Raw genomic sequence first — 27,449 nt, 5'->3', positions numbered from 1 at the left:
TTGAGAACTCCCTGCACTTGTTAAAATTGAACTGGCTTGGGACCATATGTTGTGGAAATTAGAAAAGTCATAAAAATCCACAAGGCACATGAACAAAATGAAAACAGATCACTGCCATTTTAGAAGGGTACATGGATTTTTACATAGTGTGGTTCTATATTGTAAACTAATAGATAAGGCTCAGATTTAGCATGGATATTTTTAGTAAAAATCAGGGACAGGTCACAGGCTTCCATTAATTTATTTTTTATTGCCTGTGACCTGTCCCTGATTTTTACTAAAAATAACCCTGACAGAATGGGGAGGGAGAGGGTCCAATCCCAGCCCACCGTGCGCAGCTGGGCTGCTGTGGGGTCCGCCCGCCCTCCCCCACCTCCTGCTGCGGAGGAGCTGCTGTGGAGGGGTCCCCCACAGTGGCTGGGCTGCTGCAGGGTTCCCTGCTGCCCGCCACGACTGGGCAGCTGGGTGGGAGAGGGGGACTCCTACCACCTGCCATGGCAGGGCAGCTATAGGGAGCCCAGCCTCCCACAGTGAGTGGGAGCAGCTGGGGGCCTCTGAGAGAGCCGTTGCCCACCGTCAGCAGTCTAGCTCCAGGGCAGAAAATATCACAGAGGTCTCTGGAAGTCACGGATTCCATGACATAATCATAGCCCTACTCATAGATACATCTTTAGTTATACATCAGAAACAAATTGTGGGGAAAGCTAAAGGGAAAAAGACCAAAATGATCACTTAGATGCACATAAACTGGAAAAATCAGTCCCAGTAAGTCAAATTGTAGGCATCCATTCCTGAAGAGGTCTTTAAGGCACTTTATTATTTATTTTTGTATTACAGTAGCACCTACAGACTCCACTCAGAGATTAAGGCTCATTGTGCCAGGCACCGTACAAACAAGTAACAGGAAGACAGTCCATGCGCCACGGACCTCACAATGTAGGTTTACGAAAAGATAACAAGAAGGGGCAGAAGAATTGAAAACATAATTAACAAGAACAAGACAACATGCAAGGAAGCATCTTTCCCAGAACAGTCCCATATCACTCACATGTGATTTCTGAAGGTGAGGCTGAGAATCTCACTGAGGAGAAGACATTTGGGCAGATGACTTAACTTTGGGTGTCAAGTTTCTGATAGGAGAGATTGGAAACTGTCCTTCCATACCTCTTTGAGAGCCAGGGGATAGAGGAGATAACTCCAGAGTAGCAGCCTCAATTCGAGCTCTTGTACTAAGCATACATCAATTCTCTAGGAGATAAGATATCCCAGTAGGGTACAGGCACTCCTATACAATGATGAGGGGTATATTTTAGTATGGAATGAAAACTAGCTTATAATAAGCTGCTACACATTTTAAAAGCAGAGTTAAATTCATGCATAAACATACAATAAACAAACACTATTGTGAAGCACAACAACATGCCACATATGCTAAAGCACCAAGGCAGAGAGTGGGCCAAATTCTGCTCCCATTACAAGGGTAGCTGCACTGAAATTAATGGGGATATTATGCTGGATATACAACTGTGTAACACAAAAGAGAACTTAATCCATTGAAGTCAATGGATTAAATTGGGATTAAGGGATTGTTTACAAGAACATTTAGCAGCCAACTGGGGTATGAATCTACTATGGCAGCCTGCTGTGAACTAACTGTTCCTGTGGACCCTTCTGATCCACATTGATCTAGTCCTCTTTGAAATGAGACTACATCAAAATGCATTAGCTAACTGTTAATGCAGGTCAGCAGGGTCCAAATGACAATTAACCTGCAGCAGGTTAGTATGGGGATTCACTCCCCAGCTTTCAGCAAACTAAATGTTCTGGTAGAAAAGCAAGAGAAACAGCAGACAGAATCTGACCCTGTACATCTTTGGTTATATTTTATTTTAAGGGTTTGGGTTTTTTTTATGACTAGGGATTGCAGGACAATCTAAAAATGAACAGGAGTACTTGTGGCACCTTGGAGACTAACATTTATTTGAGCAAACAAATGTGTTAGTCTCCAAGGTGCCACAAGTACTCCTGTTCTTTTTGCAGATACAGACTAACACGGCTGCTACTCTGAAATCTAAAAATGATTCCTCAACTGTGGATTTCCTTTCTTATTCTCTGATACAGCTTGGAGCTAGCGTATAGCTGGTAAATGTGTAAGCAAAATAGCAGGGTTCGAGTTATTTTTACTGACCATGCTTCTCCAAATTTATTTGCACATACTGGAACTCCATAGCTGAGTTAGGGCTCAGCCATGAAAGGGGCTGAATGCCCTTGCCTCCCATTGAAGTGAGTAGACCTCAAACACTTGCAGGTTCTAGCTCTTAAAGAAAGACCTAATATCCTGGCTTCACTGAAATCAATAGGACTTTTGCCATTGACTTCAATGGGGCCAGGATTTCACCTATTATCTTTAAATACAATATTTTTCATGGTCTTCAAAATACTTGTTTATAGGGCAGGATCATATAACATAACAAGGAAAATACACTAGTGAAAAAGGTAGGAGTTTAATCTCCCAAATAGTCCTCCCACCTATGGTCAAAAGTTGGTATAGATGTATTCTTCATGATTACATCCTATCTACCATCAACAATGGGTACAGAGATTATGATTACATCTCAGGTTTGCTCTTTATTAAGATAAATCGTTCTTCAGAACAGATAGCTTTATCTCTACTTCCTTTTGGGTATGAAAATATGCAGATTGCCCATCAGACTAAAGAGCCTGAAAACCCTTATCTAGATGAGAGAATACACAAACCATACTTTTTACCTGATTAGCTCTTACTCACATAAGTGAAACTACTCACATGGACAAGAACTACTTGTGAGAGAAGAGGTATGCACGATTGGGCCCTAAAGGAGCAAAAATTGAGAGAGAGAGAAATTTAACTACTTATTGCATTAATTCTGACTGATCTCCTGCTTCATGCTATTGAACCTCGTGCAATTTTCAAGACAGATCAAAATTGCTGACAGAAGCAATTTCTCAGAGCAGTTTTTAAAAGGCCATTAGTTAAGTCAGTGTAGTTGTAGCCCTGCCAGTCCCAGGATATTACAGACAAGGTGGGTGAGGTAATATATTTTATTAAAATAAAATGAAAAAAAAAATACTACCTCACCCACCTTGTCTCTCTAACTACCGGTAGCTAAGTCAGTTAAACAAAGCACATTTCAGTTTTTTTTTTTTTTTTTTTTTTTATTATTATTACCATAATGCCTGGGAACGCTAGGTGTGGACCAGGACCCCACTCTACTAGGGATTGTACAAATAGAATAGAAGAGTCTTTGCCCAAAAAGTTTACAATCTAAATTATGGAGCAGTCTGTTTGATGTATTAGCATCTTTTGATGCACTGAAATTTAGTGTAAGTTTGTTACTCATCACGGGGAAAGCCATATACAAAATACCATTACATGCCTCAGAAAATCTGGAGAATTGATATGCCCTATTCAATTACTTGGTCCATATTCTGGCAAAACTTCTTCAGAATTTAGCCAAGCTACTACAATTTAGCTGAGCAGACTGAAGGAGGCTCAGTGACAGGTGAGAGCATCTGAATAGCTTTCTTTTTTTAAAGTACCATTTTAAAGAAATCAAACACAAGATTATACCCCATATGGCTCAACTTTGAGAGCATACAGTGAAAAACCACACTCATGAAAAGTTCAGTGCAGTGTGGCAGTGATCGCACAGGAAAGATTCATGACATTTGACTGAGGTTAAAGGCATAGCTTCGAAGTATCTCTAACTTGAGCTACAAATGATGATATGAAGGCACAACAGTGGGTCTTTATTTAAAAAAAAAAAAAAAAAACCTATGCTTTGTTTTTGTTCATCAGGATTCACTGTTTTCATCCACTTCAAGGAGTTCATCAAGGAATTCCACAACTTCACCCTAAGAGAGATTAAAAGATAGCAGGACACATGTTAATTACTTACAGTGGAATGGATGGAAAAGGCTTTACATTTTATCTTCGAACTAGGTTGTAGCGGAAGTTGTCAAGAACAGACTGATTTTATATAGCACCTTTTGTTTGCTCAAGATAGTGCAAAGAGCCTTCAAAAGTAATGAGATAGCCTATTTAAGTGTAGAGCACATGGCTGCAGCAACGACTCCATAGTTATGTGCCAGATTTTACAAACTGAAGACTCGTCTTCACTACCCGCCGTATTGGCGGGGAGCAATAGATTTATTGGGGATCGATATATCGATCCCCGAACACGCTCGCCGTCGACTCCGGAACTCCACCAGAGCGAGCGGCGGTAGCGCAGTCGACGGGGGAGCTGCGGCCGTTGATCCCACGCCATCTGGACCCCAGGTAATTTGATCCAAGATACTTCAAGTTGCGTATCTTGGATCGATTCCCCCCCTCTTAGTGTAGGCCAGCCCTCAGGACCCTGAGTAGTCCACTGACACATCCAGATTAGTTTACTCATTAAGGTTCTGACTGAGCAAAATACTAAAGCATAAAACTTAATTTTAAGTATGAGTAATTCCACTGACTTCAACAGAACTACTCACATGACTAAAGTTAGGCATATGCTTAATAGTTTTTGGAAAGATAGTAGTTAATTTTACAGTTATATCAATCTTTGGACTTTAGAAAAAAAAACAACTCAGATCTTGGCAGAGGTAACAAATATCAAAAGCCTAGTGGAATTAGAAGCTCTGCCAACCAAACCGCTTGGGTTCAGAAAGGTTACAAACCCCTCCACGCTAAATAATTGATTAGAATACTATACTGTCTTGTTTTTCATTTAACATATGTTGTTTTGACACTTGGTCTATAATTACAGCAAAATATAGACCTTATCAGAAGAAAATATTACAGTTCACAGCAAGTTTTCATACATAGTTTTTTGTAGTGCAACACACCTGGGATATGTCTACACAGCTGCTGAGAGGGTGCTTCCCAGCACAGGCTGACAGTCAGGTGCTAGCTCTGCTCAAGCTAGCATGCTAAAAATAGCAGTGAAAGCAGTGTAACACAGGTGGTGGTTTGGACCAGCTTCCTGAGTGGGTATTCAAGGGGTCCAGGTGAGTTTATACTCAGGTGGCTACTCTAAGCTGCTGCTGGACCGCTATTTTTAGTGCAGTTCCTTGAACAGAGCTAGTCTGTCTGTCTCTACCTGCACTGGAAAGCATCCTCCCAGCAGCAGTGCAGACACACGCTAAGGAAACCCAGATTAAAAATGCAGCAAAATGTACTTTAAGGAATGCAGCAAAATGTACTTTAAGGTTGCATTAAAATATCCATTAAATTAAGACAGATGCATCAAGAATTCTCATATGCTGCTCCTCCTCCCCTACTTCTCTTGCCTAGTTTTCCACCACTGACCTTTGTTCCTGCACTACCTACTCTTCTTTTTACCTACCTTCATTCTAGAGCTGGTCCAAAATTGGAATTTCTGTTAGGTGGGAAATTCCAACTTTTTTCTAGGAAAAAAATAATCCTAATCAGAATGAAAAAGTTGAAATTTCCCATAAAATTAAATTTCCAATAAATAAATAAAAACAATTTGGGACAATTAAAACAATTTGATTTTGACTTATTTAAAATTTTAAATACAAAATCAAAAAATAAAATAACTTTCTAAACAAAAATGTTGTTTTGAAATGAAAAATCCAAACACTTTGTTCTGATCAGGTTGAAACATTTAGTTTCGATTTCCACCCTTTCCCCCCCAAAAATGAAATTTTGTTGAAAGTTACACATTCCTGAAAGGTTTCAGAGTAGCAGCCGTGTTAGTCTGTATCCGCAAAAAGAAGAACAGGAGGACTTGTGGCACCTTAGAGACTAACAAATTTACACATTCCTGTGGAACATGGTGGTTTTGATTAATGACATTTTCCAACAGAAAAACAATGCACTGGAAAAATTCTGACCAGTTGTGCCTTGTTCTCGGTTTTTAAAAATCAGAATTTATAAACTTTGTTTTCAAACACATTTATTTGAATTCTCCTCTCTTTTTTGTACTCCCATTCTTTGTCCACTATGTTCATTTTCTAGTTTGTCACATGTAAACTGCAAACTGTTTGGGGAAGGGACTGTTTTTCCTTCTCTCTGTGAAGTATCATGCTAAATTATGGTACTACAAAATAATAGTTTAAAACTTTAACTAGATTTTAACCAAGTTTCTGTCTGGGAATTTATTCATCGGGCATACAGCACACCCAAGTTTATTTCTGCAGTTTCTGAGCCTGGATATTGCTGCAATCTTCCGTACAGATGGGAAAAGGGTATTATATCCTCTGCGGTCAGTGAAAGGAATTTAAAGCAGAGAGAGGCTCTGTTTATTTTTAATGCAATAGTCACGGTGGCCAGGATTAAAAAAAAATATCGAGTTCTTCAGAAGTGTGAATTGTAAGGACAAAAAACCCTCCAAAAGTGGGATGACAGCTGGCTGGAATAACTGCTGCTCCTATTCCCAAATTCACAGTTCCTTCTTACTGCTTTGTTGGAGTTTAAGCAAACTGTGAAGTGGTTTCAGCAGCTTCTGAAGGATGACTGTTTATTTTGCATTTCGCTCACTTGAAACATAAGTATCCAAGTCAATAAAGGTGCAAGAAACAAACATCACCAGTTCTTTTATAGTCTCTATTTGTCTTTCTGTAGGAAAGCAGTTTGGGGTTATGGAAAAGGGTATTAAAAACCATCTCCGCATAGCAAGGAACTAGTTATTTTGTTAAAAATAATAATTTGCACTTCTGTAGAGCCTACCATTTGTGGACCTCAAGATACTTTATAAATGTGAATGAATAAAGCCCCACAACGCCCTTATGGGGTGAGTATTATCATCCTCGATATGAAAACTGAGGCACAGAGAAGTTAAGGCCCAAATTTTCAAGTATAGGCACCCAAATTTAGAGGCTATCTTGAGGGGCTGATTTTCTGCAGCTCCCATTGACTTTGATTGGGATTTTGGGTATTCAGCACTTCTGAAAATCATGCTCTAGGGGTGTCCCTGATCTAACTGAGACTGCTTTTTCTATGGCTCAATATTACATTTTAATAAAATGCTAAAACAGGATGACAAAAGAAAATTTTTATCTTTTCTGTAAATCTGCAAAGAAAGGGAACCTTTAAAAGGTAGGTTATTTTGGGCGGAAGGAGGTGGGGGGACGGGACATAGAAGTCTGACAGCATTATTTCCAATGAGAGCATAGTTCAGAGTGAAGACACAGTGATCTTCACTACTATGATTTTAACTCAGCCTCCACTACCCCTGAGAAATAAATCCTGACTACATATATTATATTGCATTTCTAGAATTTTGCTCACACACTCGCCATTAATGCAGTACACTCTAAAGACACTGATGGCCCAAACAAAGTTTAGCCCTTGTCCTTTGTACTTGAAAGTCTGCCAATCTCATGTAAAAATGAGTATTACTTAAACCTGAAAAAAGGGATGAAATAAGTTTGACTAAAATCCCAAATTATCTGAAGTTTCTTTTCAGACTCTGAATATCCAAGAAAAAGCAACAATTAAAAACAAAAAACAAACAAGACATTTTATCCCCCCATTATGCTAATACAAATCCATAGGCTCTAACAGAGTTAAAGGGCTGGAATGGAGAACAAGATTTGGCCCAACATGTAAAAATAAATACCCAGAAAAATCTGCTGCAGTGCAACAGAAGACTGGTTTAATTTTTCTTTTGAGAAAGCAGCAACTCTAGATTATGTTTGAAGAAGACTAAAAACTGTACCTAAACTCTGTCTGCCCCACCCTCAAAAATGTAAAACATTTATATGTTGTGCATATTATAGTCTGTGGATTGCATCCACATTAAAAGGCTATCTAGGCTACAATGGTATGTCAGAAGATTTCATTAGATTGTCATGTTAAAGCTATGAATAGGCAGATTACTATCCTTGTCCCATTAGCACCCTCATGACAGGGCATCATCCCTTTGTTAGGAATGCAGAGCGGAAATTAAAAAAGGCATTTTAAATTCTTGAGGTCAGCAAATACTTCACAGGTGTTAATTCCTGGGAAAGTTGCTTGCCAACAGAGCTCTAATAGCTTCCTACTGGCCTGAGTCCAAGGGCCTGGATGCAGCAAAATATTTAATACCTGCAGCAAGATGCTGGATGCCCTCAATTCCCAATGCTCTCTATGCCTTCTGGATACTAATAGAACATAAATAATAAAGTAAGACAATAAATGTAATGATACCCCTAGTCAGGTTGTCTGTGAGCCTCTACTGATTCAGCTAAAAGGATTAAGCCCATTGATGCAGAGGCAACATCAAACTCATAAACCTCTGTCTGTAGTCTACCCACTTCGTAGTGGGGACAAAAATCACACTGTATTAATGTGGGTTACACAAATATGGTTCTTAAATCAACAAACAGGCTATCCAGATTCCTAATCAACTGCTAAATGGTAGAATAAAAGACTGAGGAAATATGGGGCCACACCACATATCTTGACAATACCAAACAGACAAGTTGTCCATGAAATTCTCAAAATGGGAAATGTGAGTAGTTGGATTTTAAACAAACCTCATTGCTTAGTGTCTCTGCACAATCTAATCCAATTTGATGAGACTTACTGGCATGACAAATGTGGCCAGTGTTTAAAACAAAAAAAATAAAATAAAAAAAAAGATACAGATCCCTTTGGTTTCAGAATGGTAGCCGTGTTAGTCTGTAGAAGCAAAAAGAACGAGGAGTACTTGTGGCACCTTAGAGACTAACAAATTTATTTGGGCATAAGTTTTCGTGGGCTAAAACTCAGAATCTGCAAAGGATAGGGTAACACACTGGGTTTGAAGTTTTACCCCATGTCCATGTGTCACTGCTGTCCATTTCCAATACAATAGTATTAAATATTACACATACAACACAAGGAAAGAAAGAAATAAAATACAACCTTTTAGGAGAAACAGCTAGCTATTCAAATTAACAGGATAGAGAAAACAAAACAAAAACAAAAAAAATTGTCAATATGGCTGTCACAGTCCATTTGGGGCTGATGGTCCAGCACTAACTTTTCTTTGGCCAGTATAGTGCACTTAAACATTGTAATAGTGACCATTAGCACTTTTATCCCCCCACCCTCTTGCAGGCCCATTAGGCACACAGGGCAGATGCTTTTCCTTTGGCTGCCAAAAATGAACACCAGCTTCTGCACGGCAAATATTAGTCACCCTTTTATGTTACTGCCTCTAAATATAATCTGCTTTAACATTTCTTATTGTGGACTGGAAAGACTCTGGGGAAAACAACTTTTCTGTAATAACCCATACTTTCCATATAGATCATTGACAGCATTTTGTACAGGAATTTCATACAGACTGTCATGAAGCCTGTTTGGTTGCACAGCAGTATCACAGAATATTAAAATAATGCATTAGTATGATTCGGCAAAATGGCCGATGTTGGTATGGTGGGTCCCACACTTTTCTTGGCGGGCTGGTGGAGTGGGGCTAGGACCCACCCCTTGCCCCTGCTCTTGGGGTGCCAAGGGTCCCGCTAGTGGCCCGGGAAGGTGGTAGAGGAGGGAAGCGGGGAAGGAGTCTGGGTTTGCTCCTTGGGCTGAGGCTCAGCCCCTCTCAACCCCTGTGGGTTTCTTACCCTCTTCCCCCTTGGGTAGGGTTACCCTCGGTCCTTGATGCTGCGGGAGGGAGTCTCCCTGCCCTGCTGGGGCAGGGTCTCCCTTCCTCTAGTTCTCCGGTCTTTCAATTCTCAGCAACACACCTCCCAACTCTAGTCCTCTCTCCTTCCTCGCACCATCCTGTCTGCCTGAAGCAGGGTTTTTTATTAGGTTCCTGACAGGGCCTTAATTGACTACAGGTGCTCCAATTACAGGTGCTCCCACTGGGGTGCGGCCGAGGCCGCTCCAGCCCTCCCGGTCCAGCCCAGCACGGCTGGGGTCCCGCTGGCCCGCCGTGGCCCCACCATTTGGCTGACCTGGCGCAGCCAGCTGTGGGGGTTAATGGTTAAGGCCTGGTTAACGGTAAGCCTAATGCTTACCGGTTAACCTTTTACATCCCTAGTTCAGGGACACTCCCTTGGATATGGCTTACACAGCCCAGAGACAACAAATTAATGCTGCTTTAATCAGTATTAGCTTCCACTGATAAATATAAAAACACAAAAATAATCAACAAAAAAATCCCCAGCACGTTTCTCAATGGAGCAAGCCACAGTTTTTCCTGATGTAACAACGTAGCCTATCTTGATGCAAAATCCTAGTGGAGACCAGGTCAATCCAGGGCAGGAGGTATAGGGTTAACCTTGATTAGCTACATCACAGTAAAAGCAATCTGTATCTTGTCTCCACTAGGATTTTACATTAGGATAGCTCTCAATGTAAACATCCCCCCATCCCACCCACCCCCCTTTTTTTTTGCATTGAAAGCAGTGTTTGTAACACTCCCCCCCACATTACGCAGTGGGAAGGACTAGCATGGTACATCATATCTCTGGCTGAATACTGCAAGAACATTGATTCAAATTCCAAAAGCTTAATCAATTAGACCATGTTCATGCTCATTCTAGTCACTATTTACAAACATTCACAAGTGGGTTTTTTTGTACAAATACCTGGAGAAAGACTGCTCTTCATATGTATTTGCAAACAAGAAATTGCTATTCTTTTTAAAAAATTGTCACCCAAACAGGGAGTAGAAACAATACTATGACTTCCATGACCAACTGCACACCAGTAACAGTGACTAGTACACAGTCAAAGCGAACAGGTGGCATTTAAACACCACATTAGTCTGCACAAACTTTTGAACAACTAGAAATAACAAGTAAGCTTATAAAGCTCAAAAAGTCTGTTTGCTAACAACACTGCTCTACAGCCAAAATGCTTCTGAAATAAATGTAGTCAAACTTTACTAATTCTGGGTCACTGAGAATGAAAATGATGCTTAAAATTGTTGATTGGCTCTAGTTTTCAAGATATGCTATTGGGTCAGTATATACGACCCTTGACTTGGGAATGGCGGAGGATAAGTGAGTTATAAAGGGAAGGGATCTCAATTTAAACCAGAAATGACTAAAATACATCTTTGACTGGATCTATGAATAAATCTGACTGGGTTTGGACAGTACTTGCTTTTTAGGCAAAACAATGAATGATGCAATCTGAAGCTGGTATTGCATCATACATGATATGAACTGCATCATGTTATTCCTAGAAGTCATGGATGATGCAATCATAATGAAGCTTACATCACTCTGCTGAACAAATTGCCCTATATCAGCTCTAGAAATCATACAGTATCGTGCTTACTGGTCAGTGTTTGATTTTGCAAAGGGACGCATTTCTGTTTAGCCAAAGCGAGCAGAGATGCCTCGTACTTGTGTGAACAGTGCAGATAACTTCTGCTATGCTTGTGGTGAAGTGACTTTTGCATCACAAAAGCACAGTATAACCACTATGGTTAAGAAAGCCTATCACCTTTATTTTGGCTGCAAAATTGGAGATCAGGACAAGAGGTGGGCCCCACACATATGCTGCAACACTTGTGCAACAAATCTTTGCCAGTAGTTGAACAGGAAAAGGAAATCTATGCCTTTTGCAGTGCCAATGATTTGGAGAGAGCCAACAGATCATACCAGCAATTGTTACTTCTGCATGGTGCCTCCAGTTGGGAAAGGTGCGTCAAAGAAGAAAAAGTGGACTGTGCATTATCCAAACATTCCATCAGCTATACGCCCAGTACCCCACGGAGAAGGACTGCCGGTTCCTGATGCACCAGAATCATTCTCACTTGAGTCAGACGAGGAAGAGGAAGAGGATGAAACTTCTGGTCCTGAACCATCAATGTCACAGGACCCACATTTTCTCCCATCCTCCTCCTCTGAACCACACCTCATAACACAAGGTGAACTGGATGACCTTGTCAGGGATTTGGAACTACCCAAGAGTAAGGCAGAGCTGTTGGGCTCCAGACTACAGCAGTGGAATCTCCTGGCAGGTGATGTTAGGGTTTCCATGTTCCGTGACTGTCAAAAGGATCTTGCCCCATTCTTCTTCATGGAAGGTGATCTTGTAGCCTGCAACAACATCGATGGTGTGATGGCAGCCCTCAACATCGTTCACGATCCAGATGAGTGGAGACTGTTCATTGATTCATCGAAGATGAATCTTAAAGCTGTTTTACTGCATAATGGCAATGTTTTGCCATCAATTCCAGTTGGTCATGCAATCCATATGAAGGAAACCTATGACAACATGAAACAACTTTTGAGGCGCATAAACTATGACCAACATCAGTGGCAGCCTTGTGGCGATTTGAAGGTTGTTGCTCTCTTGCTTGCTCTGCAGACTGGATACACAAAGTACTGCTGTTTTCTCTCCGAATGGGATAGTCGTGCAAGAGATTCCCACTACATCAAGAAAGACTGGCCACTCCGAAAGTAATTGGAGCCTGGGAGGAAGAGTGTTCAGCATCCACCACTTGTTGAATCAAGGAAGATTTTGTTACCACTCTTACACATCAAGCTGGGTCTGATGAAGAACTTTGTCAAGGCCATTGACAAAACACAAGCAGCTTTCAAGTACCTCCGTGGAAAATTTCCAAGGTTAAGTGAAGCTAAGATAAAGGAAGGTGTCTTTGTTGGTTCTCAGATTCGTGAACTTCGAGATGATGCATTTGACCATGCACTGCCTGGCAAGGAAAAGACGGCATGGAAAGCCTTCCAGTTAGTGGCAATAAATTTTCCTCGGAAAAAACAAGGCAGACAACTACAGGCTGTTGGTGGAAAGCCTCCTCAAGGCATACAAAAGCCTTGGTTACAACATGTCACTAAAGATACATTTTTTTCCACTGAACTGCGGAGCAATGAGCGACAAGCATGGCGAGCGATTTCACCAGGACATTGCAACAATGGAGAAACGCTATCAGGGCAAATGGAGCCCATCAATGCTTGCAGACTATTGCTGGACAGTGACAAGAGATGCTCCATTTAATGAATACAAGGGACAAGCCAAGAAGCGCCGAGTAGACACTGAATAGGACTAAACTATGCACATAATAGTTTGCCTTTTGTTTCATAATAAATTTTATTTATATAACCCTTTTGCTGATTTTTAAAGTGTTACATAAACAGGACAGGTGACATATTATGATGTAAAGCAACCATAAACACATGAAAAGACCTAGGTTTACAATTTATGATTAAAACTCTATCTACACAATATACATAGACATAAAATGTAAAAACTTAAATATCTTAGAAACAGTAGCCAGTTGTTTTAATTGTCATATTTGAATTCAGCACATCAAAATACATAATAAATAGCACATTTTATCTCTGAAGCAGACGACTTGTCAAAAATTGTAGACCAGTGCAATTTGCAAACAGAAACTTGTTTTGGCTAAACTGAGATTATTATTTGCAAATAATAATTTGACCGATGCTGTGCCATCTCTCCTGCACGCAGCAGCCACATTTGGTCAGTATTTGCAATTGTTCTCCTTTGCACCACACACACAGGAAGTTTGTATTTGAACCTCAGCCATTTTATTTATTTATTTTTCTATACAAATAGAAAGAGTGGGACAAAAAAAGTCAAAGCCGCCAACAATTTTTCCATCTACTGATTTGGTACCAAAAAAAAAGATGTTATACGATCATCTCAGCCAAATACTTGTGGATGTTGCACAATTTACAATGGCCAAGTAAAAATATCCCTAGTCCCCCCACCTCCAACAGAACACAGAATTATGGGTCAGATCCTCAGCAGTTGTAAATTAGTGTAGCTCCATTAGCGTCAGAGCTACACCAGATTACCCTTTAGCTGGAATAATGTGCTGTAATGACTATGTAAAGCAACTTTTCACTTTGTTATTTTAAAGCTGTGTAATTTGAATGTTAAGGTTTAGATTTACTTTGTCCTCTAAGGATCCCTCCTGCACAGGATATTCATTACATGTCTGACCACAAATCAAGATACACAGTAATTCATGTGCCAACACTGCTCTTTAGGAATCTCTCTTCAGGAATGACAACACTGCATAATGTATTTGTATCTGTATTGTGGAAAACTCAATAATGATACATAATAAGTAATCTTTTTTAAAGAAAAGAAAGTACTGTGTCGCAAGTTGGTGTTAATATTTTCTGTCACTCCAAGTACATAAAATATTTGAAACAGAGGTTTTCGTTTCCTTGTGGAAAAGCATTAAAAAAAAGTAACAAGAATGAGGCAGTATTTCTTGTAGTGACATATGCAAAAATTATTAGTCAGAATATACATATTCAGGCCTCTAACTATTGCACTATATTGTTGAATGAAACAACACGTTCGCACTTGCTTTACTACTAGGATTTAAAAAGATGTGCTTTGTTTTGGACAGGAGAGCACTGCAGAATCTAAATAAAGAGCTAAACGATTTGAGAGAAAGAGCACCATCCATCTAGGAAGAGACCTACACCCTATTAATCCTTTTGGCTGGGAATCATTCACTCAAGGACTGATGAAGTGGTTTTCTTCTGAGGTTACAGTTTAGGGTTGGTGGCTTATAGCTCACTATAAAGACAGCAAGCTTGGTCCAGTACACTTCAAAGATATGGTCCATGTCATAAGACACTTGCAGTTGAAACAGATGGACAAGAGCAAAAGGAAGGTTCTCTCCCCCGGCTCAATTTTTAATATAACAAATTTTCCTCTAATACATCCCTATTTAATGTGGTCTTCTACTTTACAATGTTTGTATAGAATAAACTGTCCTGTCAATTCTGGGTGAAGTTTTTGAACTTTCCCAGCCTGCTTGTTTCCAAGTTCTCTTTTGTTAGGACTTCCTCACTCCCATCCCAGCCATCCTTAATCAGGTGGGCAAGACATGGAGCACCACAGGCCTTGCATTTGTCCTGACCAGATATTTTCTTTAAAAACAGGCTGTTTGCAAACAAACTCTTTGGCCTGGATCCTCCCAGAGACCTGTGCACAGAGGGGACTCCCCACATGCAAATCAACTTCTCCTGGCATGGAAGGTGGGTTCAGTCACCTGTACTGCACCATCTCTCTTCCTCTAGACCTTGCAAGGGCAGCCTCTGTACCCAGAATCTGTGTAGGGGGAGAAGTGGTGACTGGAGGGGTTGGGAGAAAACATAACCCTCCCCCTGACAAGCAGAAATGCTGTTTTATCTTTTCCATATGATCCCTTCTGGGGACCTCAGAAGCAGCAGTGGCCAGGGAGAGCTCCTGGTATCCAGGGACATAAGGGGTAAACCAGTAGAGGCCAGAACCAATGCAAAGGCACATGGACTCCATGTAGATGGCCTTGGTCCCCTGTAGGTGCCTCAAGATCTGTAAGGGAAAAAACTGCAGAGTTTCCCTGTCAACCTGGAAGGAGGGGAGTGATGCCCCATATTGTACAATGAGGATGTATTTATTTATTTGGGGATAGCAGGGGAAGATATTTTTAAGTGATCTTCAGAGATCATATGGCCCTTGATAGTGCTGCTTTTTACCCAAAATGTAATGCCCGCTCAGAGTTTAAACTAAGATCCTACTGCACCTGCCAACAAAGATTGCCTGACCACGTTCTGCAGAACCCAAATGCAACTAGAAAAAGGTCATTCGCTGGTTTTGGATTCATAGGTGCCAGGGCCGGAAGGGACCATTTTGATCATCTAGTATAGCACAGGCAATAGAACATCCCCAAAGTAAGCTCCTAGAGCAAATCTTTTAGAAAAACATCCAATCTTGATTTAAAAATTGTCAGTGATGAAGAATCCAAGATGACCCTTGATAAGTTGTTCCAATGGTTAATTACCTTACTGTTAAAAATGTACCCATTATTTCCAGTCTGAATTTGTCTAGTTCAACTTCCAGCCACAGAATCATGAAGGTCATCACTTTTTGTTATATCTTTCTCTCCTACATTGACAAGCCCATTATTGACTATTGTTCCCCATGTTGGTACATAGAATCTGATCAAGTCTTAAAGAAAAAGTTAAGATAAATAGATTGAGCTCCTCAAGTCTATCACTATAAGGCATGTTTTATAATTCTTCAATCATTCTCCTGGCTCTTCTCTGAAACCTCTCCAATTTATCAGTGTCCCTCTTGAACTGTGGGCACCAGAACTGTACACAGTGCCAAATACAGAGGGGTAAAATAACCTACCTACTCCTACTCGAGATTCCCCTGTTTATGCACCCTGGGGTCACAATAGCCCTTTTGGCCATAGTGTCACATGTTCAGCTGATTATCCACTATGACCCTCAAATCTTTTTCAGAGTCTGGCTTCCCAGGAGTCCCACATCCTGTAATATGACCTACATTCTTTGTTCCCAAATGTATCCATTTACTGATATCAAAACACCATTTGCTTCTGCCGGCTTCTCAAGAGATCCATATCCCTCTGAATCAATGACCTGTCCTCTACATTATTTACCTCTTCCCCAATTTTTGGGTCACCTGACAAACTTTATCAGTGATTATTTTTATGTTTTCTTCTGGACATTGATAAAAATGTTAAATAGTGTAGGGCTGATCCCTATTGGACCCCACTAGAAATGCACCTGCTTGATGAGGATTCCCTATTTATAATTACATTTTGAAAACTATCAACCAGTAATCCATTTACTGTGTGCCACGTTAATTTTATATTGTTCTAGTTTTTTAATCAAAATGTTGTGCGATAAAAGTCAAATGGCTTTCAGAAGTCTCAGTATATTAAAATCAACACTTGCCTTTATCAACCAAACTTGCAATCTCAGATTTCAAATTAGTTTGACAAGATGCATTTTCCATAAACCCATACTGATGGACATTAATTATATTACCCTTCTTTAATTCTTAATCAATCGATTCCCATATTAGCTGCTCCATTATCCTGCCCAAGATCAATGTCAGACTGACATACCTATAATTACCAGGGTCTACCCTTTTTAAATACTGGCACAACATTAGCATTTTTCCAGTCTTCTGGAACTTCCCCAATGTCAAAGACTTATTGAAAATCAACATTAATGATCCAGCGAGCTCCTCAGTCAGCTCTTTTAAAACCCTTGGATGCAAGTTATATGGACCTGCTGATTTTAAAATGTCTAAATTTATTGGTTGCTGTTCAACATCTTCCTGAATGGAAATAGTGTTACCATCATCAGTCATATGACTGCATCATCTATTTTTTCCCCCAAATAGTAAACAAATATTAATATAACTCGCACAGATACAGACAGACATCATCTTCCTCTCCAAGTGCAAACAGATGGACATCATATCAAATGGACTGAAGGTAAAAAAATCCATTGCATTCGACATACTACACCGACTATGGTGAGAGACTGTGCCACACACTTTTTTTTATAAAAATCTGTTAGTCTTTAAGGTGCCACCGGACTCCTTGTTGGTTTTGTAACTATTTATTGAACTCTTCTGCCTTTTCTTCATTATTATTGATAATTCTACCATTTCCATCTAGCAATGGCCAATACTACTATGTGGATTCTTTTTGTTCCTGATATACTTTAAAAACTCCTCCATATTGTCTTTTACTCTGCGGGCCATAGATTTCTCCTTGTGTCCTTTTGCATCCATTATCAATTTTCTATAATTCCTAGCTTGTTTTATATTCATTACGATCAACTTCCCCTTTCTTCCATTTTTTTAAATAGCTGCCTTCACTTCTCCTCTAAACAAGGCTGGTTTTCTAATATGGCCTTCTTCCTATATTGGTGGTTTTTGAGCATCTAGTAAACTGCTCTTAATCAATTTCCAATTATCACTCACATTTTTCTGCTCATATTCTTCCTCCCAGCTGATTTACCTCACTATTGTTTATCCAGTTTTGTGAAATTGGCCCTTTTAAAGCATGAAGTTTTAGGGGAAAATGTAATGAATATATTACATTACTGAACAAATTCAAGGAATAACATTCAACAGCTATTCACTCCCATTTATTCTATGTACCGTGCCCAACGCTATAGTTTGTCTCTATAATCTCGGTTCTAAAAACACATGTTGAAGGTCATCACGGTGGAATGTTTCCCCACATTCTTCATTACTCTTCCTTTCAGTTATAACAGCAGATGCAAAGTGAGAAAAAAAATTACAAAAGAAATGTATTCTTACGTCTAACATTAAACTTCATGGGCTAATAGTTTACAAGTCAACTGGGGAACATAAAAAGTGCCCAAATGTTTGCAATCTCTGAGAAAACCAAAACACTCTATGGATACATAAACAAACAAACAAAAAAAACCCACACACCATTTCAAAAGGTATTAACCAAGCAAGATCTCTAAACCTTACCTAAACTTAACTCTATAGAGAGCCTTACCAAGTACACATCACAGAGTTAGATCACAAAAGACATCTTCTGGGGATGTGTGTGTGTGCTGTGTGTCTTTTCAACCCTTTCTAGAGTCTAATCTTGGAATGGAGCTTTACTTCTAGTACAGGTTTAGGTCGCTCATGTAGGTGGCATTGCTTCTAAGATGTAAAATATGTATCCGTTCCTTTGTGTCACACACAGTCAAAAATCACAAGGTAACAATTTCATTTTATAAAATGGTACACCTTCCCTCTATTTTCAGTTCTAACTAGGGCACAGCCTAACAGTGGTCATTGCAAGGAATATTTATCCTAGTCCTAGGCCAAATGTTATTTTGATGCCACCAGTGGGCCGTTCCCTAATTTTAACAGAAAATTAAAACAAACAAACCCTTTCTGCCTGAAAAGTATTTTCTTTAAACACATGATTTATACTTTAATTCCAACTGTGGAGAAGAAAAAAATTGGTGTCTCAGCAATTTAGCCATTTTTCCTGCACTGATGAAAATACATAAATAATTTCATACCTCATAGTAATCAATTATGTATCATTTGTTCATGAATTTTAAGCAATTAAGAAATAAGACGCTGACCAAAATTTAATGTTGTAATAAGAAATAGCAAAGATAACAGGACTATCTGCTGAAGAAGAGTTACATTTTTTAAAGTGGTTATTTCTAGACAAAAATTAGAATAGTCTTTTAATCTACTTAAAACTAGATTTAAAAATTTAGAAAATTTCAAGTTTAGATATATAAGCACCACTTTTGTGCCCCCTGGTGCTCCTGTTTTGCAGAGCAGAAGATCTTATAAAGTCATTTTTGTTTGCTGAACACACATAAACTTCTACATTTGTGTCGTCAGTGCTACTGTCCCATATTATTTAAAAAGGCACATATATACACTAGATTTTCTGTTTTTTTTTTTCTATTTTCACTTATCAAAGAACACTGTGATAATCTAGATAATTATTTTCTTTACAAAAGAGCATTTTGTCATATTCTATACATGCAACAGGATTATATTTATGATACCTTATAAATATGTCACATATCACATTTATTTTCGTGTCACTAGTGGTATATATTACTATACCCTCAGCTCTCAAAAACTCACCTCATCATCATCCATTATATGCTGCTTTGCAAATTCATACATTTCCGTCTGAAGTGTGGTTATGTTATAATATCGAACTGCTTCCTATCAGGATAACAAAATTTCCAGATTATTTTTTAGGCCAATAAGACATTGTGAACATATTTCTGAATTTCTCCCAAGGCATCAGATATCACCTGTGACTATTCTAGCAAGCCCAGTTCCAAACTCAGCACTATTCTGGGTCAATTTCAAGATTGCCCCATATTTGCGAAAGGAAGATGGAAGTAACGAATGAACAAATACGCTAAGCAGAATATCTAATATTTTCAGTGAATCCTTCCAATTGTGTCATCCTTTTGAATCTTCTGGATGTCTTAACAATTAGCCAGTTTGAGACTAAATGAACGAGATCCCAAAGTAAGCAGCTATAGGGTCAAACCATAGCTGGCCTTAGTGTACGTGTTCATGAAGAGGCACAAAGTGAGTGGTTAGTGTGCTTGATGGAGCCTAGGTCTCCTTCCACACCATTCTATGGAGTTGGCCAGCCATGGAGTGAGATGCATGCTGACCGTGCTCTGGAGCACTTTTTATAGTGGGTGTGCTGAAAGCCAGCTAATGAAGCTGCAAACCATGTGTGTTCAAAAGCAATGTGAAAAAGCACAATTCCCGCTCATACCACACGGGTGCAGCACAGCTCTGGGATTCTCAAGAATCACAAAATAATGCTAGATTTCAGAGTAGCAGCTGTGTTAGTCTGTATTCGCAAAAAGAACAGGAATACTTGTGGCACCTTAGAGACTAACAAATTTATTTGAGCATAAACTTTCGTGGGCTACTGCCCACTTCTTCAGATGCATAGAATGGAACATATAGTAAGGAGATATATATACACACACACACACAGAGAACATGAAACGGTGGAAGTAGTCATATCAACTCTAGGAGGCTAATTAAGTAAGATAAGCTATAATTGAGAGGAGGAAAAAAAAACAAAACCCACTATCGTAGTGATAATCAAGATGGCCCATTTCAGACAGTTGACAAGAGGTGTGAGGATACTTAACATGGGGAAATAGATTCAATCTGTGTAATGACTCAGCCATTCCCAGTCTCTATTCAAGCCTAAATTAATGGTATCTAGTTTGCATAGAGTTTCAGTTCAGCAGTTTCTCGTTGGAGTCTGTTTTTGAAGCTTTTCTGTTGCAAAATTGCCACCTTTAAGTCTCTGAGTGACCAGAGAGGTTGAAGTGTTCTCCTACTGGTTTTTGAGAGGTTATGCTCAAATAAATTTGTTAGTCTCTAAAGTGCCACAAGTACTCCTGTTTTTTGTTTTGTTTTTTTAAATAATGCTAGCTTTGTTCTGACAGCACCAGTAAACTTTTCACGGTGAAACCTGGGGGTGCGGCAGCATCTGCCGCACCCCTAGTTCCTGTGCCTATGCATGTTGAGATATAGTGCATTGCCCTCTACCCAGAGTGGTGGCTGAACATCACAATTTATCTTATAGTAAACAGTTGCTATGTTTGGTGGTATTACCACCATCTGCAATGTTTGTCCCATATAACTTTCGTGGAGGGTAACAGGAGAAAAGACTCCTCCTCTTTCACAAGAGTGTCCCAAGCATAGCGTACGGTCAAAATGCAGCCCCTGGCCAACTTAACCCTGTGTAACTGCTAGGGGAATGCAAAGCAGGTCAACCGTGGGATTTTCTGCTGGGCAACTCAAACAACAAGCAATTTCCAATCATTTTTGGAGGATCAAAGTATAAGCACAATGTAGTTGTATGCATTTAAAATAGTACATAAACATACAGGTGATGCAGGCTTTGAGCTCCTGGAAAGTAGTCAATGAATCCTACAGTGTCAAAGTATGGGTGTCTGTGCCTCTTTCTCTGCATTCCACATCCCAAATGTATTTGCAGGTGGCTAATTTCTTAGAAATTTTACATTTATGGCCATTACATAAGTCACTCCCTATGGATCTCGCAGCCATGCTGAAGACCACTGTTGAAGTTCACTTCTACTTTGAAAGGGGACTACATAAAAATGGCACCGTCTCACACACCAGATCTGTTCCCTGTGTGAGCTCAGACTCATATCTGCTGGCTGTTGAGACAAAGATTTTACTGCATTTTGCTCCTGTTAGCCCTGCAAAGCCAGCACAGTTCAGGGCTTGTCTTAACTACAAAGTTAAGTCAAAGAATAACTCGCGTGTTGCTCCAATTCAAGTCTCATCCACACACAAAACCCTTAAACTCGAGTAGCCCTGCTTTTAACTTGAGTTTGTTGACCTGAGAGGGGATATAGGCTCAAAGTTCAAGTGAACACAACTTGACAGCTGCTAACATGATCACTCTACAGTGTGGATTCAGGCTAGTGTCATTTGAATGCTGCTTGTCCTCCAATGCCTTCCCACAATTCTCCCCTAAGTGCCCAGAAAGGACAGACAAATTCTCTACAATTCACAGAGCGGTTCAGGTTATTGCAGTATTAAGAATCATAGGACATGCACCTACATGTCTAAGTGCCACACATGAATGAGTGTGGCCCCAGTGTGGATACAGCATCTTGAGTGTTATTTCACAGTGGCTGCTCTCACTCCAGCTAGGCTAACTCAAATTAACTGTGCAATGAAGATAGACCCTAAGTGAGTGTGAGCCAGATTCTATTCTGGATCATGCATCATCAACAGAAATGTTAACTACATTTCAGTCAGTTATACATGTGCAAACCCACTGAAGATGATGGGGTTGTGCATGTGTCACTAATGACATATTTTGCCTGCAGAACCATAGTACTGGCAAGAAGGCACGAGAAAGAACCAAGCTTCATTTCTGGTTCCCAGGCTGAGTTTGCAGAGCAAGCAGTTTACAAGTTTTTTTTACTTGTAAACTAGGAACATTGGATCTGGAAGTCAAGCTGACGTTAACAGCACAGAGCCCCATTATGCCATTTTTAATGAGTCACTTTTCAAAGTATAGCTGCACTTTATCTTGGTTCCTTGCTAAACTGGTTTATAACATGGCTTGGCCGGCCTGTTTGGAAGAAAGCCATGTTAAAAGGTTTTTCAGAAGGCATTCTAAGTTAGGTGGCTAGGTGTAATACAGCTTAGGTATATCCCAGCCACCCTGGCTATAAAACTGCTTTCTCAAAAACCTTTTTAATGTGGTTATTCCTGTCCACAGCAACCAAATGTGTTCTGAAATAATTTGTGGAAAATAGCGTAAATATGGTTATCAAACATAGCTACATTCCAGTGCTTACAGAACTTAGAAAAAAAAACAGGCAGCCTTCATGACCTGGGAGTGATCTGTTGACAAACAGTAAGTGACCAACAAGAGTCCCAATGCTACTGTGGTGCCACTTAGATCTAGAGACTTCCAGACTTCAGTGACTGGTTAGATAGCCCTTGCAGGCAGATAAAATAAACAAGTGTAGATAAGGTGGTAAACAGGCATGTTTGATATCTCAGTGAATTAATGTGTGCATCAGCATGCTCCAGCAGAGAGGGAAGAATTGTAAAATCCCTTCTCTACACATGTACGACAACACACTATACAGATATTTTCCACAACTCTCTGATTCTAGTAAGTGAATTGTGTTTGACAAAAAAACCTTTAAACAATCCTTCTCTGCCATAACTTCCACTCTGTTGGATTCAGGGGTAATATTAGGGGACATCTTGCAAGCAATTTACCCACTCAACTTACTGGTCTAGGCTGGAAATCTTCCTCTGTGAGTCCCCATTTGTCTTTATGGTATTGATAGTAGACCATGTTCTGTTTCATCACTTCATCTTTCTGGTCGAAGAGCATGTAGCTAGCAACACAAGGGGCTGCATTCTTCATGTCATTCACTGAATTAACAAAACAAACATAAGCCTGCAGAGAAGGTAAATGAGCAAACAGCCCACATTTCCCTTTATTATCCAAACTCAGGAAATTCAGGTGACAACAGGCACAGTATTCCTCCTAAATTCTTCCCTCTTAACTGTATAAAATAAATAACCCCCCCAACAAGGACATACTTAAAAAACAAAAACAGATCCCCATCCTGGCCTACTCTGAAAAGCTTGGACAGAACATTACCTAGCTACAATTTTGCTCAAGTAACAGGATGAATGATGTGTACTACTCAGAGGTTATTTCATAAGGTGACAATATGCCAGACATGCTCCAAAGAGTCCACTTCTTAACTGTGGAGATTGTTTGAAAGATCTGCAATTCTCTCACCATAAAAATGCAAGAGATAATCTTATAAAAAACAAAAAACATAACCTAAAACTCTTCCTTGCATTCCAACAACCAGGGCAGTATTGGCCCAGTATCTTCCCCCATTCTGTGACATTTTTTTATGGTAAAACAGTGTTAAGAGAGTGAGGGAAAAGCAAACAGGAGGTAGCTAATCAAATAGCACACACAAGAGGCAAAAAAGACCCCAACTCAAGCCTGAATTTTACCCTCTGATAGGAGCCAGCAAGAGCTAGGCATGCATCCAAAGTTAGAATTTGGCTCTTAAAATGCAGGTCTACACCTAAAAAGAGACTAAAATTCTCAGTGATCTTCTTATCAAATGTGTTCCTTCTAACGGCCAGCCCTTCAACCTCAATGTGGTCTTGGAAAGTCAAGCCAGACTCTTTCCTTTTGTCATGGGGTATGTACCCCCATACAGATAAGGAATGGATTAATATGGACCTGAGAAGCCAATTATACTACCTGGTTGCACCTGAAGATGGGCCTGGCTTAATTAAAGATGAAGCTCAGCTGGGGAAAGAGCTAGTCACAGTGACTATAAAGAGAGGAAGCACATCTTTTAAGGAGACAGTCATCCTTTTCTTGGTATTAGAGAATGGAGAGATCAGCAAGGTCACAGATGAAGGCCAAGGGAAGAGTTGACCCAGCACCTTCTCTCCTGAGTAGCAAAGTCTAGCAAGAGGCCAGGAAAAATACAGAGCAGACATTGGGGTGGCACAAGCTCTGGTGAAGAAACCTGATAATAAGGCAGGATCTGAACTTTCAGAGAGAGCCCTGCAAGGTGTCCCACTGAGGAGCAAAGAGGGATGGAATGTCACACCTGAAGAGGGCAGAAGTTGGTTTAAGTTGGTACTCTTAGCTTCGGGATTTTGTTGGGGGATTCTGGGGTGGGAGAGAGTCTTGGCCCTGAGAGAAGGGTAAATGTGGAGAAGCCTGCTGACAAGCTATGGCAGGAAGAAGTCCAATGAGGGAGCAGCAAGGAATCTGATAGAGCAGACCTTGGTTGCTGGTTACAGGGTCCCTGGAATGAAACTCAGTGTAGTGGGAAGGCCTAGGTTCCTCTACCAGCTTCTGGGGAGGGCAATGAGAGGCCCCTGACCACCCCAAGAGAAAGGTGGTGAGGACTACAGGGGCCCATTGGGGGCAAAGCCCTTTTGTAAGGATGCTAGACTTTTTCCATTGGACTTTGTTTGTTGCTCTGGAAATGGTGGAACTAAAGCATAACCTGGCCGGAGGGCTGTCACAAGAAGAGGTAGACTACTACAAGGCCAGAGTGGCTGTCAGCAATAAGTGCTAGAGGTGGTGTCTGCTGTGCCATGTCCAGCCATGAATGGGTGCACAGTAAGTCAACCCTTCTACACCTTTTCACATATCCACAGCAATAAAAGTTCAACTGGTCAAATTAGGCTTTTGTTACACCTGCCTTCAGAGAGCTGCAAAGCTGTAATTGATTGGAAATTAGTAAACAATTATTTTCTAAACAAGGAACAGAACCTAGCTCTGTCTCTCAGCTGTATTGTCTCTGCAGAAGTTTAAAAAGTTTAGGGAAAAAAGCAGGGAAAATTCTTCTAATCACTGCAGTCAGCAGATGTGATTCTGAATACATGCAAGAAGCAGATCTGCTGAGAAAGCGGGGGCAATGTTTACAAAGTCACTTTTAAGAGTACAACTGCACTTTAATAATTGAGGAGTGTTCACAGAGCCAGACAAAGACACATGAAAAAATATCATAGAAAGTCTGCAAGGAAGCTTCCATACAAAATTGTAGCCATATCAGCAGTTCCCATACCAAGTATACCCTATGCATACCTCGTTTGCCCAAACCCCTTTATAAGAATTATCATTCCTGAGAGAGTTTGCAATAATAGGTTCCCTCTTTATGCATGTCCCCAGTTCTAGTCAGATGAATAAGGTCCTACTATGAAAAGAAACAAATGTATGAAACAGTTTGCAGTCCTTTGTGATGGAAAAAATACTACTTGTAAAATTAATTTTCAATGGTTTGCATTATATTTGATGCACTGCCTCTAGGTCACAATTTCTCTTCTTCCTAGCTGAAATAGTTGGATCTCCTTGTGTAACAAAAAAGTCCCCAGTGGAGACAAGTGCTAAGAAGGACCAGTAGATTGTACCAACAGGAGATAAAGGAACGCAGCAGAATGTGACAAATAAAATCATGCTTATTCTGTAATTGTCTAAGATGCAAGTCTTCATTTCTCTAATAGAAACCTGATTAGAGACCATTAACAGCCAAGCACCTCCTACAACTTCTGTCACTTCAGTGGCAGTTGAGGGGGGCTCAGCACTTGGCAGGATCGGGCCATAAAATACTTTTGTCCCATATCACTTTCATATGGGGGCTATTCACCTCTCCTCACATATGTTTGTCTCCCACAGATACCAACAGCACTTACACATGCCCAGGGAGAAAGGAGACTAGACAGCTCAGACTTTTAGGTCCAAAACAGATTAATTGCAATTTCAAGATGCTATAAATAAAATATTCTAAACCATTGTCACTAGAAGTGAAGGGCACTGAAGGAGGCTTGCCAGCACCATCCCAAGCTTATTTAAAAAACACAACACACTACTTACATTTATAATAGGCAAACTGTAAGTAATGGTACATGGTTGCCACAAACTTCTCCACAACAAAGCCTCCTATGACTGGTGTCAGGTTGATTTCACACTGCAGTTTGCATTCAAGGACTTCAATGTAGTGATCTAAAGGAAAAAAGAGATAGAACTGGATAGAACACAGTTAGCTGTTTCAGAAGTACTCCTGCAGCCAGCCCCGCTATACACTATGGCTCCATACTGCTCCCCTGGGTCGTAGGCACCAAGGTCCTGCCTGATGTTCAGAGATCCTTAGCCCTCACAATTCCAGCTGAAGTCAATGAGAAGTGTTAATGCTCAGCACTTCTGGAAATCAGGCCCCAGTGACTTCAGACCAAAAGTTTCAGTCACAGTAAACAGCTATGTTATGTTTTACAGACACCTAAAGGTAGCCTGTGTTGACACATTTTATATACAGTGATATTTCTATCTATTAAATGATTGAAATGGAGTACTGCTGTATTTCCACCTTAATAGAGATTTTTTTTTAAAGTAGTTGATACCTTTGCAGTCTTACTTAATTGTTTTGTCACAAAATAAAAGCGGATACTGCTGGATATTGTCATGCCAAGGAGAAAGGTAAAAGGTATTCCAAAACAATCTTACACATTGTAGCTTTTTGCCTCTCTCCGGTATTTGGTCTCAAAGAAATAAATGCAAATATAACTTATTCACAGAATGTCTTTCATCCTATAAGATCCTAAATTCAAGTTCACAAACTCATTTACAAACCACCCAACAGCTCAAAACAGGCTAGAACCAGAAGTAATAAATAATTTTGAGATATACTTCTTACGGGCCTTTTAAATGATCTCAAAGTCCTGAACAGTAATAACTCTTTAAAACTCAACACCCAGGTAAAGTAGATATTGGCGCTTCAGTTCCTTTGTCAACAAAATGGAACTGACAGGTAATGCACTGAGTCATCAATAGAGACAGTAAAAGATCAAGAACTCAGCCCCTCCATTCCTTTTCTCTATCTACGAAGCCCCCTTTCCTCCCAGAAGTGAAGACTACTGTATCCATTGAAAATGCAGGGTGAACATGGGAAGGCAGAACGTAATTACCCACATCGGAAATTGATTAGGACATCAGGGCTTATCACTCCTACTTTCACAAGAGATATGGAATCTCTGACCGCAGCAATTAGCAATTTGGTGTTATGTCTTATCTAAATGACATGAGGCAAACAGCGAAAGTATTTCTGGGACTGATATCTGTATACAA

General features: G+C 40.1%; 1 protein-coding gene across 1 annotated transcript in view; it reads right to left on the bottom strand.

Moving 5' to 3' along the window:
* Positions 1-3,801: 3,801 nt before the first annotated feature.
* The window catches only part of CRTAP (cartilage associated protein), a 36,881-nt gene continuing 13,233 nt past the window's right edge, over positions 3,802-27,449 (bottom strand). The window contains exons 4-7 of the mRNA XM_005278563.4: positions 26,202-26,330; positions 23,064-23,209; positions 19,373-19,456; positions 3,802-3,894 (exon numbers count right to left, since the gene is read on the bottom strand). Of these exons, the coding sequence (XP_005278620.2) occupies positions 3,835-3,894; positions 19,373-19,456; positions 23,064-23,209; positions 26,202-26,330 (419 nt within the window). The 3' untranslated portion in view covers positions 3,802-3,834. The remainder of the gene's footprint in view (positions 3,895-19,372; positions 19,457-23,063; positions 23,210-26,201; positions 26,331-27,449) is intronic.

The sequence above is a fragment of the Chrysemys picta genome, chromosome 2 (genome assembly GCF_011386835.1).
Source record: "Chrysemys picta bellii isolate R12L10 chromosome 2, ASM1138683v2, whole genome shotgun sequence".
Classification (NCBI taxonomy): domain Eukaryota; kingdom Metazoa; phylum Chordata; order Testudines; family Emydidae; genus Chrysemys; species Chrysemys picta.
Note: the sequence above shows the minus strand (reverse complement) of the source record. Positions and strands in the feature narration are given on the sequence as shown.